The following is a 12,523-nucleotide window of genomic DNA, read 5'->3' as shown; positions in this document are numbered from 1 at the left end:
TGCACCGAGATCTGCCTGCCTCTGCCTCCTGAGAGTTGGAATTAAAGTCGTGTACCACCACCTCCTCTTGACTCGACCTTCTGAGGGCTGAGATCACCGGCGTGTACCACTACACCTAGCTTTCATCCTGTGTTCTTGAGGCATCTCAGTGTGTGGAGGAGACTACATCCTAAGATGCAGGAGTCCTGTCTCTGTGCCTGGCCCTCTGGACTCATGTATGAGGGCAGTCTTTCCTGGAGGGCGACAACCATGGGATACAAAATACGGGAAAGGGGACCCCGGAAATGGGATGAGCAAGGTGAGGGATGGGTGTGGGATGTCTAATTTCTCTCTAGCCTCCTCCACTCCAGGTGCTGAAGCAAAATTAACTGCTCATTACCCCCATCTCTATCAGCTCAGGTGCAATTTCTCAAGCTTCTTTAAATGAAACACACACACACATATAATATGTACATACATATATATATATAAATTAAATATATATATTAAGCCGGGTGTGATGGCCTTTAATCCCAGCACTTGGGAGGCAGAGGCAGGTGGATCTTTAGGCTATATAGAGAAACCTTCTCTCTCTCTCTCTCTCTCTCTCTCATATATATATATATATATATATATATATATATATATATAATTTTATTTATTTGGGTGTTTCACCTGCATGCCTCTCTGTGTGCCACATGAGTACCCAGTGCTCACAGAGACCAGAAGAGGGTGTCAGTTCCCCTGGGACTGGACTGTAACTCCAGAGTTACGGACAGTTGTGAACTACCATGTGGGTGCTGGGAATCAAACCTAGGTCCTCTGGATAAGGAATTCCACTGCTGAGCCATCTCTCCAGCTCCTCCAGCCTTCTAAGACAAGCAAGGGAAGAAAAGGGGGCAAGAAATCATGCGCTCTTGAATGAGGAACCCATTACCCTGAGACTCCAGGTCCTCTTCACCAGAGCCAGCTCAGTGATGGGGGGCGGGGCGTTGGGATGTCACTTTCCTCTGGACCAGGTGGGATGAATACAAAATCTCATTCTGGTAGCACATGCTCTGGGGGGATGGGCCTTCCGAGGGATGTTCTGACTGTAAGACTCCAGTGTTTTGTGGGAACACCTCGACTCACTCACAGAGCAAACAAGCACCTGTTGAGTAGCTGCAGTGAACCAGACATGGTGCTAGATGCAAAGGATATAGGAACAAATGGCCCCGTTACTGGGAATGATCGTCATTTCACATTTCTCGGGAAGAAAACCACAAAGGAGCCAACCAGAAAACTGGCCATAGGATGCTGCCGAGCTTCCTTTACTGTTTCCAATGGATTGTCAGTGGAGCCCCGAGAATCTTGGCCTCGGTTTCTTCACGTATTTCTAACATTCTCAAGTGGCCATTCTAATGTTTGGCTCTGCCCAGAGCGTTCTGGATAGAGGACTGGTGGGAACCAGGACCCAGTCTCAATTTTAGGGTGGGGAAGAGCAGGTCTCCTTCTGGAAAAGGAAATGTGCAAGGTGTCTTCTTGGACAGTCCCAACCTCTGACACTTCTTGGTGCTGGGTTTCATCTCTTCTCCAGCAATCTGCCCCACACCAATAGCTTAGTCTTTGTGACAATATTCTGGAATATTCAGTCATAATGATAGCAGGCCTGGGAATTAGCAGTTGGCTAGTCCTCCATAATATGTCACCCTTGTCTAAATGAACCAAAGTGTCACTATGTATGTGCTGTTACGACAATCTCTCCTCCTGACACATTCCAGAAGCAAGGTTTTGCAGTTGCTTTAGGAGTCTGTGTTCATTAAGTCTACACCTTCTCTTGAGGACAGGGAGCTGCAGGGCCTCTCCTAGTGGCCAGCTACTTGGAAGTGATGACCTCCGGGAGGGCCTGAGGACAGGGAGAAACTGAGGCTGACTGCTTAAAGCCCTACTCACACTAGGGATGTGCTGGGTCTGCCTACAGTAAGTGCTCATCGGGAACTTCCCTGCCTTTCCCAGTCGAAGGGGTAGGAGATACAGCTCTCAACTAAAACCCTGAACCTGCAGATGTGACCTCCTCTCAGGGGACCTAGTCCACAGAGCATCAGAGTAGGACTGGAAGCAGGGACCACGGGAAGCTGCCATTGGCTCACTGCATGTGAGTTTAGGTCACTGAGTCACCTGGCACTATGAAACAGGAGCAAGTTTGAGTGTCAATACCTCGTTCCGTTAAGATCCTGGGGAGCCTCCAGCTGCGGAGTGGTGGTGGGGGAGGGCGGGATTCGCGCATATGCAAGCACTCACAGGTGCAGGCCACGCCCATCCCAGTTGCTGCTCACCCTCCTGCTAGGGCTGCCAAGACCCGGGACCCACCAGATCCAGTACGACACATCCTCTTAGCCAGCCGGCGGGCTCCACTGTTCGCAGCCCGTTTCTAGAACCCAACGTACGGGAAGCCTGGGCTCCTGTTGCTGCGGGTGCCGCCGCTGGACGGTCATCCTGGCAGGATGTCAGTTTGATCCTTTCCCCTCCTTCCTTCTTCGTTTATCTGTGGTCCAGTAAGCGCTCCTCGAGGCTGGGTGCTCCCTGGTTGGGTTTAGCTCCCAATTCCACTGGTAAGTGCTGCGCTAGGGGGAGCTGGAAGGACACCCAGGGCAGAGGCGAGTCCCAGGAAGGCTTCCGCGGAGGTGACTTTTTCAGGTAGGGAGTTCCCCAGGGTAAGTCGGTGGAGATAAACTTGCACTTCTGGACCTGGCTTCGATGTAGTTATGGGAAGAATTGGAAATTTGTTGGGATTCTTTATATTTTTCTGGCTTGAGTTTCAATACTCTTGAGGGGTGTGTGTGTGGGCGAGTCTTTAGTGGAAGTGTATGTTGAAAGGCCGGAGAATGACATGGAAGGAGTGAGGCCCCTGGAAGATTCCCCACGTGAGATGAGATTGACTATGTAGTTGAAGATGACCTTGAATTTTTTTTTTTTTTTTTAATCCATCCAGCCTCCACCTGTTAGGATTGAACCTAGAGCCTTGTTGAATGCCTGACGAACACTGCCAATTTAGCTACCGCTGTTTTGGTGGTTGTTCTGGGATTAAAGACATGGGCCACCATGCCCAGCACATTATCCATCTAAAGATGGAGTACTGTGTCAGAGAAGTGGGTTATCCCTAGGGATTACGCGGTGGTGCTGGGTGATGGGCCCTGAACCAGCTGCTGCCTCTGGTCCTTGGCTGTCTGGGTACATAGCAGGCTGGAGTTCCTAGATGCACCTGCACTCCAGCGGCCGGGTGGTACCCCAGGCCAAGAATCTGCATTCCAGGTGCCATCCCCCGGACGCTGGGGCAGGCCTAGGCAGCCTTACAGCTGCAGGGGACCCTCTTACAAACGTTGCCCCTTGTAGTTCCTCAGCTCAAAGGAACCCAGTGCCAGCCTTCAATCTTTGAAAACACGCTAAACAAGTGAATAAGCTTGAACTGAGTTTAATGGCTTCCTGGCTCCTTAGAGCAGCTAGGCCATTCAAAGAACACTCTCCTCTCCTGGGAGAAGCTTACACACTTCTCTCCACCTGTACTGGAGGTTGTCTTCTTCAGCCAGGCAGCAATGGCTGCCACACAGCAACCAGATACTGAAAACAAAGTGGCTTGTCTACTCATTGTTTGTACCCAACAGTCAAGCAGTGAGTGGTAACATCTGGTAACTTGTGGGTCCCATCTTATCAACACCAGGCAGCCTGGCACCTGGCTTCTACCACCTCTGTTGAGGATGACTGTAGGTCTTTGCTGCTTACACAGTGGTAAGGAAATAAATATGACACCGCCTCAGCACTATGGGGAGCTCTCAGATCTCACCATGTAGGGCAAGATTGCTGCAAATCAGCTATACTCAGTCCCTGGCCTCCTGCTCCACACACTAGGCCAAGGAACTGTGCCTAGGCCATGAGAAAGCTGTTAGGACCAGGTTCTGGCTGGGGCTGGGCAGGACATTAGGCATCTGCGTGCTCCGTTAAATCATGCTGGAACTCATACTGGGCCAGGGAACTACCATTATGAGGATGCTGCTTAAGAGTTGAGGACAGCTGGGCAGTGGGGATGCACACCTTTAATCCCAGCACTTGGGAGGCAGAGGCAGGTGATCTCTTGAGTTCGAGGCCAGCCTGGTCTACAGATCGAGTTGCAGGACCGCCAGGGCTGCACAGAGAAACCCTGTCTCAAATACCAAACCTAGAACCAAAACCAAACAAGGAAGAGTTGAGGACAGCTACTGTCATTCTGGGGACGCAGAACCTCAAGTGCAGGGGGGACAAAGGAGTTGAGACTTTCAAACGGGGCTTTAAGGGTGCCACTTGGGATGCAAGCTATGTACTAAATCTGACCCCGTGTTAAAATGCCATCAAGTTTATTTACAAATATCTTTACAGTTTGAGTGACAAGTCAGGACTTCACAGAAAAATAACAAAAACCGACTTTCTCTGCCCCTGTCAGAAATCAGACACCAGATCTACAGACAGCTTGATCTAGGCATCTGGATACTGAGGGTCACTTCCCAGAATGCCTTGGGTGCTCCACCTTTCAACACTGCAGAGCTCCTCGGGTGGTGGACAAGCTGCTGAGGCTAGTTACCAGCATAAGACAGACTGACCCACCAGGAAGCCCTGTTGGTGGGACAAGGCTAAGGTCTCATGACTGGCTGAGATCCTGGCTCAGAGGTCCCACCTCAGCTGAGACTGCAGGTAGGTGCTGAATGTTGACTGGACTCGCCAGACAGGCGGTCAGGTGCCAGGCTACCTTTCGATCTTCTTTGGTGGGCTTTTCTCCCTGCCCTGTGCTTTGGTCTCGGCATGAGGGTTTCAGCAGCTGCAGGTGGGGTGTGGCAAAGGGGCTACAGTGTGTGGTGGTTTTAATAAAAATTTTATTACACAGCCATAATGTCATTGACACTTGTCCAAATCCAAATGATACTAGATACAGATCTACACGTGGGTCAGGATGACTCCACAGATTATATGGATTCTATGATTTTATGTCCTTTAAACAAGAAGAAAAAAGTCCAAGTCTGACATGATAGGAGAGGTCCCAGCAGCTCCAGGACTCTGTTAGAGTGCAGGTGTTCAACAGTCTGTGACTCCACATTTACACAACAGTCTAGAAAGCGCTTCAGTCGATGGACTCTTCAAGTATGTATGATTGCAAGGAGTCCACTACCGGTCCTTTGCCCAACTCCGTGCCACAGCTACAATGGCTGGCACAGAGCCACACTTCCAGATTCTACAGTCACAATACTTCTCCAAAACCATCTGTTGCTGCTTTTAAAAAAGTAAAAATGTAAACTAAGATAAAGCAACACCAAGGCTTTACTCAACCATCAGAACTATTAAGTCCATTTTTGTTTAAATACTACTTAATTCCATGATTTCCCATCATCCCTTCTTATACAGGAGTCAGTGAAGTACAGAGCCCTCATCGTCGTGTGGAATCAGCAGCTCTCAGCTGTTCCTTTAGCCTAGTGCTTGGAGGATATCATCAGCTGTACTTTGTTCTGAAAAGATTTGTTAAATGCCACTTTTATTTACAGTTGGAGCTTTACACCTGAGAATGATTATCAAGCAGTCAGCTTATCTCTTTTCAGACATTTCATAACGACATACACACCTCTTTGCTGGCTTCACCCGAGCTGCACAACAATATATATATGCTCACCATACGTATATATGCACACACAGACCCACACGGGCACGCACGCACGCACGCACCACTGCACATGCTGGTAACACTTGAAACCTACATCTTTTTGTGTTTGCTCTCCACATTCATGTTGAATTATTTCTTTAAAAAACAAAATAAAATGTTATTCTTGCCAAACATCAGAGTCAACTAGGAAGACAGGTAGGCACACTGGGAGGGGACAGGAAACGCTACGTTCAGTCAAGAAGCTATAAGGCTGTACCTGTGCAATGAGCAAGACTCTGGCTACCCTCCCTGGGACCTGCCACGAGCTTCCTGCCCACCTGCCAGGACACAGCCTGTGGGGCAAGGGGGCTAGAAGGGAGTTTCCTGTGGGGTGGGGTGGGGCAGTGCTGGGAAAAAGGGGAGGAAGTCACACAGCTACAGCAGTCAGGCCTGTTTAGTAAGAAGAATCACATTTAATCAGTTTCTTTCTTGCAGTTTCAGATGCTCAAGTACAGCTCAAAAAAAAATCTGAAACAGCTATAGACCCATGACAGACTGATACAAAGAGTACTGCATTTTAAAAAATGATAAAAAATCCACACACATACACATACACGCACCCACACACACACTCTCTCAATTAGACCCCCTCCCTCCCCATAAATGTACACTTTTTGGAAACTAAACTTTTTGAAAATCCCTCTTCCATGGACCCAGGAAGAAGGGAAAGATGATGAGAGGAAAGAGTTCGGCAGACGTCAGTTCCCGCTCTCTGCAAGGGTTAGGGGCCATGGTCAAGGTCGGGCCCAAGGCAGTCTGGAGGACACTGAAGTGCTGCCACTGTTGCCACCAGGGGTCCGGCAAGAACCCCAGCTCCCCGGAATACTGAATGTGCAGAGTGGCCAAACTGCTAGTTCAGAACCAAAGGTGGGTGGGGAGGGCAAACACAAATCTAAAGACATGGAACAGATCCACCTTGGGTGGGACCTGGGGGCTGGCGGGAGATGGTGCAGACAAGGGAGGTCTATACAGCAAATGGTTTATATTACAATGACTGGCAGTTTAGAGTCTCTTCCCAGTTCCACTGCTGCTCCAGCCCAAAGAGGGCAAATCAGAGGAAAAGAGGAAAGCGGGACTCTGATGGGCATGCAGGGTTGGAAGCAGCAGGCTGGGAGTGCTCAAATAAGCCCCCGTCGTTTCTTGTAGTCTTCTAAGTTCAGAGATCTCCTTGGAGCTCCGTCCTTGGCTGGTGGGGCCTTGGAGGTGATGGCCAAAGCTTTGGACTCTGGGAAAGAACAAATTGGCCAACTTAGGATCTGTACAGGCCTTCTGATCTTGGCTTCCCTTCTTCAGGGAGCCTTGCTGACTGGAGTCTGCTCTCAAGAAGGACCCGTGCCCTATCTGACCTTGGTTCTATGGACCCTGAGAAGAAGGTACCTCCTTTTCTTCCCTATAGTCAAGACTCAAAGCTGAGAGACCCACAAATCTATCTGGTCCTTAGTGCCGCTTCCAAGTCCCAACACACACACACCTGAGCTTGGAACCTGTAAGTCAATCTTCACATCAAAATCATGGACTTTGAACAAGTCTTCTGAGAGGTCACTGGCTGACTTAGAATTCAAATCTTTATCCTTTCCCTGACCCTGCAATGAGAAAAGGAAACAAATTATAAAACATAAACGCAAACAGAGAGGCTGGCGGGCTGGCTCAGTGGTTAAGAGCACTTTCAGAGGATCTGGATTCAGTTCCCAGCACCCACATGAAAGTTCGGAACCATCTGTAACTCCAGTTCCAGGGGATCAGGTGCCTTCTTCTGACCTCTGTGGACACCAGGTACATAAATGCAGGTAAAACTTTCATACAACGTAAGATAAATAATATACAAATAGATTTAAAGAAACAGCAGTCATGGATGGTCGAAGTGCTCACTCAAAATCATATGCTTTTTATAATAAGCCCACCCATCTTTTTTAATGTACACGTGTGCAACACCTATGTGGACGACGACCTTGTATGTGATCCTCAGAAATGCTACATATCTCCTTTCAGACAGGATCTCCCATTGGCCTTGATCTCATCAATTAGGCTAGGCTAGCGCCCAGCAAGTCCAGGAATCCTCCTTTGCCTCCTCAACACTGTGATTACAGATGTAAACCACTATCCTAAGCGTTTTTACATGGGTTCTGGGGATCAAACTCAAATCTTCATCTTTTGAGGGAAGAATTTACCAACTGAGCCATCTCATTGGCCTCCCACCCCTTTGACTGACACTTCTTTCTGTAATTGAGATGTATATAAAATCACACACACACACACACACACACACACACACACACACACACACACACACATTTACTTTGGTGAGTGGAACCCAGTGCCTTGAGCTTGCCAGGCACATTCTTTCCAACTCAGCTGTACTTTCTAGCTCTAAGGCCCCTTTCGGATTGTTTCTCTCAGTGAAACCAGGAGGGGCCATGAACAGTCTTCCCTTTTAGAGCCTTTCTAGGCTGCAATGTGGAAAGGAGATGGAAGAAAGACTTGTCTGTGGTATATGAATGGAAAAGGTGGGCTTGAGACAATAGGCCCCTTCAGACCCAAGATTCAAGGCATTCATGGGTTAGTCAGGGCAACTTCGGAAAATGAAAACTACTCGCTTCAATTTGGATGCATCAGCCTTCACCCTCTCCCCGCCCCCGCCAGGGAAACATAATGGGCATGCGCCACCCCAGTTCCCATGGGGCTCAGCATGCCGCACTAGGCAAGCACTCCACTGACTGAGCCACGCCCCCAGCTCCTGTTTATTTCCGGTTTCTCTGAAACAGTCTCATGACCTCAGGCCGGCCTTCAAGCTCTTGAACTCCTGGTCCCGCGTCTTCTCCTCCTGAGTAATCCAATTACAGGCATGTACCACCACATCTGTAATCTCAGCACTCGGAGGATGCAGAGGCAGAAGGGTCTCTGCAAGTTCAAGCCCAGCCAAGGCCACAGTAAGATGTTTCAGGGAAAAAAGAAACAAAACAAACAACTAAAGAAATGAGCCTCTCCTGGATTACCATTTTTGCCTTTACACTTACAACTGTCTGATCCTTGCTTGTCACCTGTTTCTTCTAATCACCCTGTAAGAGCCACAGGACACTGTTTTCTCTCTGAGGAAACGTGCTGCAGAAGTCCACAAAGTCGGTGGCCTGAACACAGTCAAGGCCTCAGTAAGCAGTAGTTTAGAATCGAAGACAATTCAGTACCAGTGAGTACACTTGTAAGTAGCTGAAGAAAGGCCCACAAGTCCAACCCACGTTCCTCCCTACACGAACAGCAGGCCTACACAAAGAAGGTGGCCTCTGAGGTCCTAGCCAGCAGCCTAGCTCCACAGCTGCAGGGAGGTACTATACTTGCCTTGCTCATTTCCTTTGGAGCATCTGGTAATACTCCAGAACCGTATTTTGCATTTAGCTGGGCCAAAATGGCAGCCTGAACAGCTGGGTCTCTGGACTGGGAGAGAAAATACATAAACTATTTTAAAGACTACTTAACATTCAGAGTCCCATGCCAAATTCTGTCCCATTTACTCCTACTAACATCACAAGTACTACTGGGCATCCATTAGCAGCTCAGTGGAGTTTCCCTCAAGTCAGCTGCAGAAAAGCACAATTAAAACCATCAAAACAGCCCATCTAGGTCCCCATACTAACCAACATATACAGGCTGTGCACCCTCTAGTATGAAAATCCAAAACTCATAATGCTTCAATATCTAAAATTTTATGCACCATCATGGTGCCATGTGTGGAAAATTCCACATCTGATCTCATTTATTGTCAAAAACAGGTACTAAAGGTATGGTTAAAAGTTACCTTCAGGTGATATATACACACATTTGAAACAAATGCATTTCTTCTGTAGACCTGGGTCTCATCCCCAAGATTTATCTCTATATAGACTGCAAATATTTCCAAGTTTAAATATGCCCAAGCTCTGGGATGTTTCTAGTGGCAAGCACTGTGGATCAGGGACTCTTTCTATGTTAACATCTGCTGCACATTTTCAGTGCACCCTGATACAGAGGGTTAACTCCCAGGTTTTCACTACCTGTATGCCCTATAGCAAGATAAAAAAGGAAGAATCCAGACCCAAGCTCAAGGCAAGCAAATCCCAGCTAGAAAAACATTATTTTTAACTTCTTTATTAATTTCCTAATGGAATTCATTTTATGTCCTAGAATCTAGGTCCCAACTAAAAACGTCCTCTTCAGGCACTCACATTGGACACGATGGTGGGTTTGCACTGCCTCCTAGTAAAGGGATCCATCTGCTGGTTTTTCATGTTGTGACTTTCAGCCTAAAACAGAAAATATGCATTAGATCTCCTCCTCCTCCTCTCTTTTGTCCTAAGCTTACATTATAAATAACATCTTTGCAAGGAACTAGGAAAAAAATCAAAAGCTGTCTGTCCTTTCAGTGATAAAGCACTTGCCTAGCACACATAAGGCCTGGGTTCAAGGCTGAGCTGCAGAATAGGAACAAAAACAAAACAACCCCCAACAACAGAACAGATGCTGGAGCAACAACCAAGTCCCAACAGAACAGGTACAGGAGCAAGAACCAAACCTCCCCCAGCAGAACAGATACAGGAGCAAGAACCAAACCTCCCCCAGCAGAACAGGTACAGGAGCAAGAACCAAACCTCCCCCAGCAGAACAGGTACAGGAGTAACAACCCTCCCCCAACAGAACAGATACAGGAATAACACCCCCCCTCCCCAACAGATACAGGCCCAAGAACCAAACCTCCCCCAGCAGAACAGATACAGGAGCAAGAACCAACTCCACCCACCCAACTAACAAATTAGACACAGGAGTAAGAACCAAACCCCCCAACCCAACAAAATAGATACAGAAGCACCAATGACAAAGATAAAAATGAATGTAAGGGCAGAACAGGCCAGAAAACCGTTAGTTTGTATCATACATTAAAAATGCTAGGGGCACATATGAAGCAGAGTGAATGCATGTTAAAGTATATCATTTCAATAATTTAAAACCACACATGGATAATATACAAAAAAATTTTTTGTTTAACCTAAATTCTTTTGTTATCTGTGGGGAGGCACATACCTGCCATGACTGTCTGTGTGGGGGTCAAAGGACAACTCTGTAGAGTTGGTTCTTCCACCTCTATGTGGGTTCTAGGGCTTGAACTCAGGGCACCAAGCTTGCATGGCAAGCATTTTTACCTGCTAAGCCATCTCACTAGTCCTAATTTTACTTTTTTGAAACAGAGTCTTATATAACCCAGACTGGCTTTGGACAATAAGCAGCTGAGGCTGGCCTTGAACTACTGACCCTCCTGCTGCCACCTCCCAAGTGCTGGTATTACAGGTGTGTGCCATCATGCTGGAATTCCTACCATTTTACTAGAGTTTTTTCAGTTTAAAACTCACCACCAGAGCCTTCTCAGACTCCACAATGTTCCACTCCCGATTCCGCTGGTTGATGTAGCTACAAAGTAAGAGGCGTCGTCAGTCAGTGGGCTGTGAGAGGGGTGGGGCAGCTTGGCACCTCGGCACCCCAGAGATCTGTGGGGTCTGTGCAGCACTGAATGTACAAGACTACAGGCCGGCCAAGGCCAGGGTCCTTACCAAAACAGGACCACTAACACACCTGATTGCAGATATGTTCTTGGTTCGCTGGCGGTCCAGGGCTTCTGCCCGCTCCTCCAGCTCATTTAGCTGGTCTTGGATTTGTTTAGCTTTGTCCTGATCTCCCAGGTCCTCAGCCATGGCCTGCACACAGAGAGACATGTGAGCTCTTGGCTGCTGCTGGCTCTCTATTAAATAGCTCATACAGCACAGGTAAGGCACCCCACACGATGAACCAATGAGAGGAAATGTGAAGAAATAGCGACAAAAGTACTTGACAAAGTCAAGGTGTCTTTTTGTTCCTAACAGTAGAACACCCACCTTCCCATTAGTTACCGGGCTCTGTGAGCCCAGACAGGAATGATGCACCATTAATTAACCTTAGAAAATAGGCCCACATGGCCCAACTTCCATAACCAGGTCCATCCTATCTCGATGGATGGAATGGAAACCACCTGCCAGAGTGGGGTTCACAGTAAAGCAGACATAGGACTAGGAAAAGATCAACTGCACTGACAGCAAGGAACACCCTGTTTTGCTTATCCCAGGGCCCACCATGGTCCCCCAATCCTGCTATCCCTGACTTGGGGCAGAGAACGGACATGAGTGTGATTTCTCCATCTTAACATGACAGGCACAGGGGTTCAAGCTTAAGTCCTACCTTCTCCTTTAGCAGCTGAGTCTTCTTCATGGCATAGTTTGGTGGAGCTTTTCTGAACCTTTCTTTCTCTTTTACGATCTGTAGCAGAGGAGACACCAGCAGTGAGGTATTCCTAAACTACTTTTGTAAGCGAGCCCATGGAGGTAAGCTGTAGTTAAAGGGGACTGCTCATCCTAAAGCAGTGCCACTCCCCAGAGGGGGGAGAAAACTCATTCCAAGGGACACTGTGCTGTTTCCGGGGTTACAGAGATTCTTCTGGGACAGTCTAAAGGAGCAGGCATCCATAAACAGCAGCAGAACAAAGGCCTGGTATTGTAAGGCTAGCCACTGTCCAAGAGAACAGAGATCCAAGAATTTGACCAAAATATTTTGGAGAAAGGAAGTTCTAGAAGAATCAAGCCTAGGGGAATACACATCCTAATAGACTTGAGTCTATGTAGTCTCATTGTAGATGAGAATGTATAGGGAAGGTTTGATGAAGTATAAATTATGAGGTAGCAATAATAAGCAACCCTTTAATTAATTTCACATATCACAGAAAATGTCAAGACAAGATAGATCTTCTCTAATCTGGTCTTAAACAACCCAGGCCCTGGGATTCAGGTTTCTTAC

At 47.7% G+C, this 12,523-nt stretch overlaps 1 protein-coding gene across 1 annotated transcript in view; it reads right to left on the bottom strand.

Moving 5' to 3' along the window:
- Positions 1 to 4,329: 4,329 nt before the first annotated feature.
- Positions 4,330 to 12,523, bottom strand: part of Rtf1 (RTF1 homolog, Paf1/RNA polymerase II complex component) — a 60,677-nt gene continuing 52,483 nt past the window's right edge. Inside the window, exons 12-18 of the mRNA XM_059261168.1 lie at positions 11,912 to 11,989; positions 11,273 to 11,394; positions 11,053 to 11,110; positions 9,874 to 9,951; positions 9,011 to 9,106; positions 7,149 to 7,260; positions 4,330 to 6,902 (exon numbers count right to left, since the gene is read on the bottom strand). Of these exons, the coding sequence (XP_059117151.1) occupies positions 6,796 to 6,902; positions 7,149 to 7,260; positions 9,011 to 9,106; positions 9,874 to 9,951; positions 11,053 to 11,110; positions 11,273 to 11,394; positions 11,912 to 11,989 (651 nt within the window). The 3' untranslated portion in view covers positions 4,330 to 6,795. The remainder of the gene's footprint in view (positions 6,903 to 7,148; positions 7,261 to 9,010; positions 9,107 to 9,873; positions 9,952 to 11,052; positions 11,111 to 11,272; positions 11,395 to 11,911; positions 11,990 to 12,523) is intronic.

Source organism: Peromyscus eremicus, chromosome 4, assembly GCF_949786415.1.
Source record: "Peromyscus eremicus chromosome 4, PerEre_H2_v1, whole genome shotgun sequence".
NCBI lineage: Eukaryota > Metazoa > Chordata > Mammalia > Rodentia > Cricetidae > Peromyscus > Peromyscus eremicus.
The sequence above is the reverse complement of the archived record's forward strand: the minus strand, read 5'-3'. Positions and strand labels throughout refer to the sequence as shown.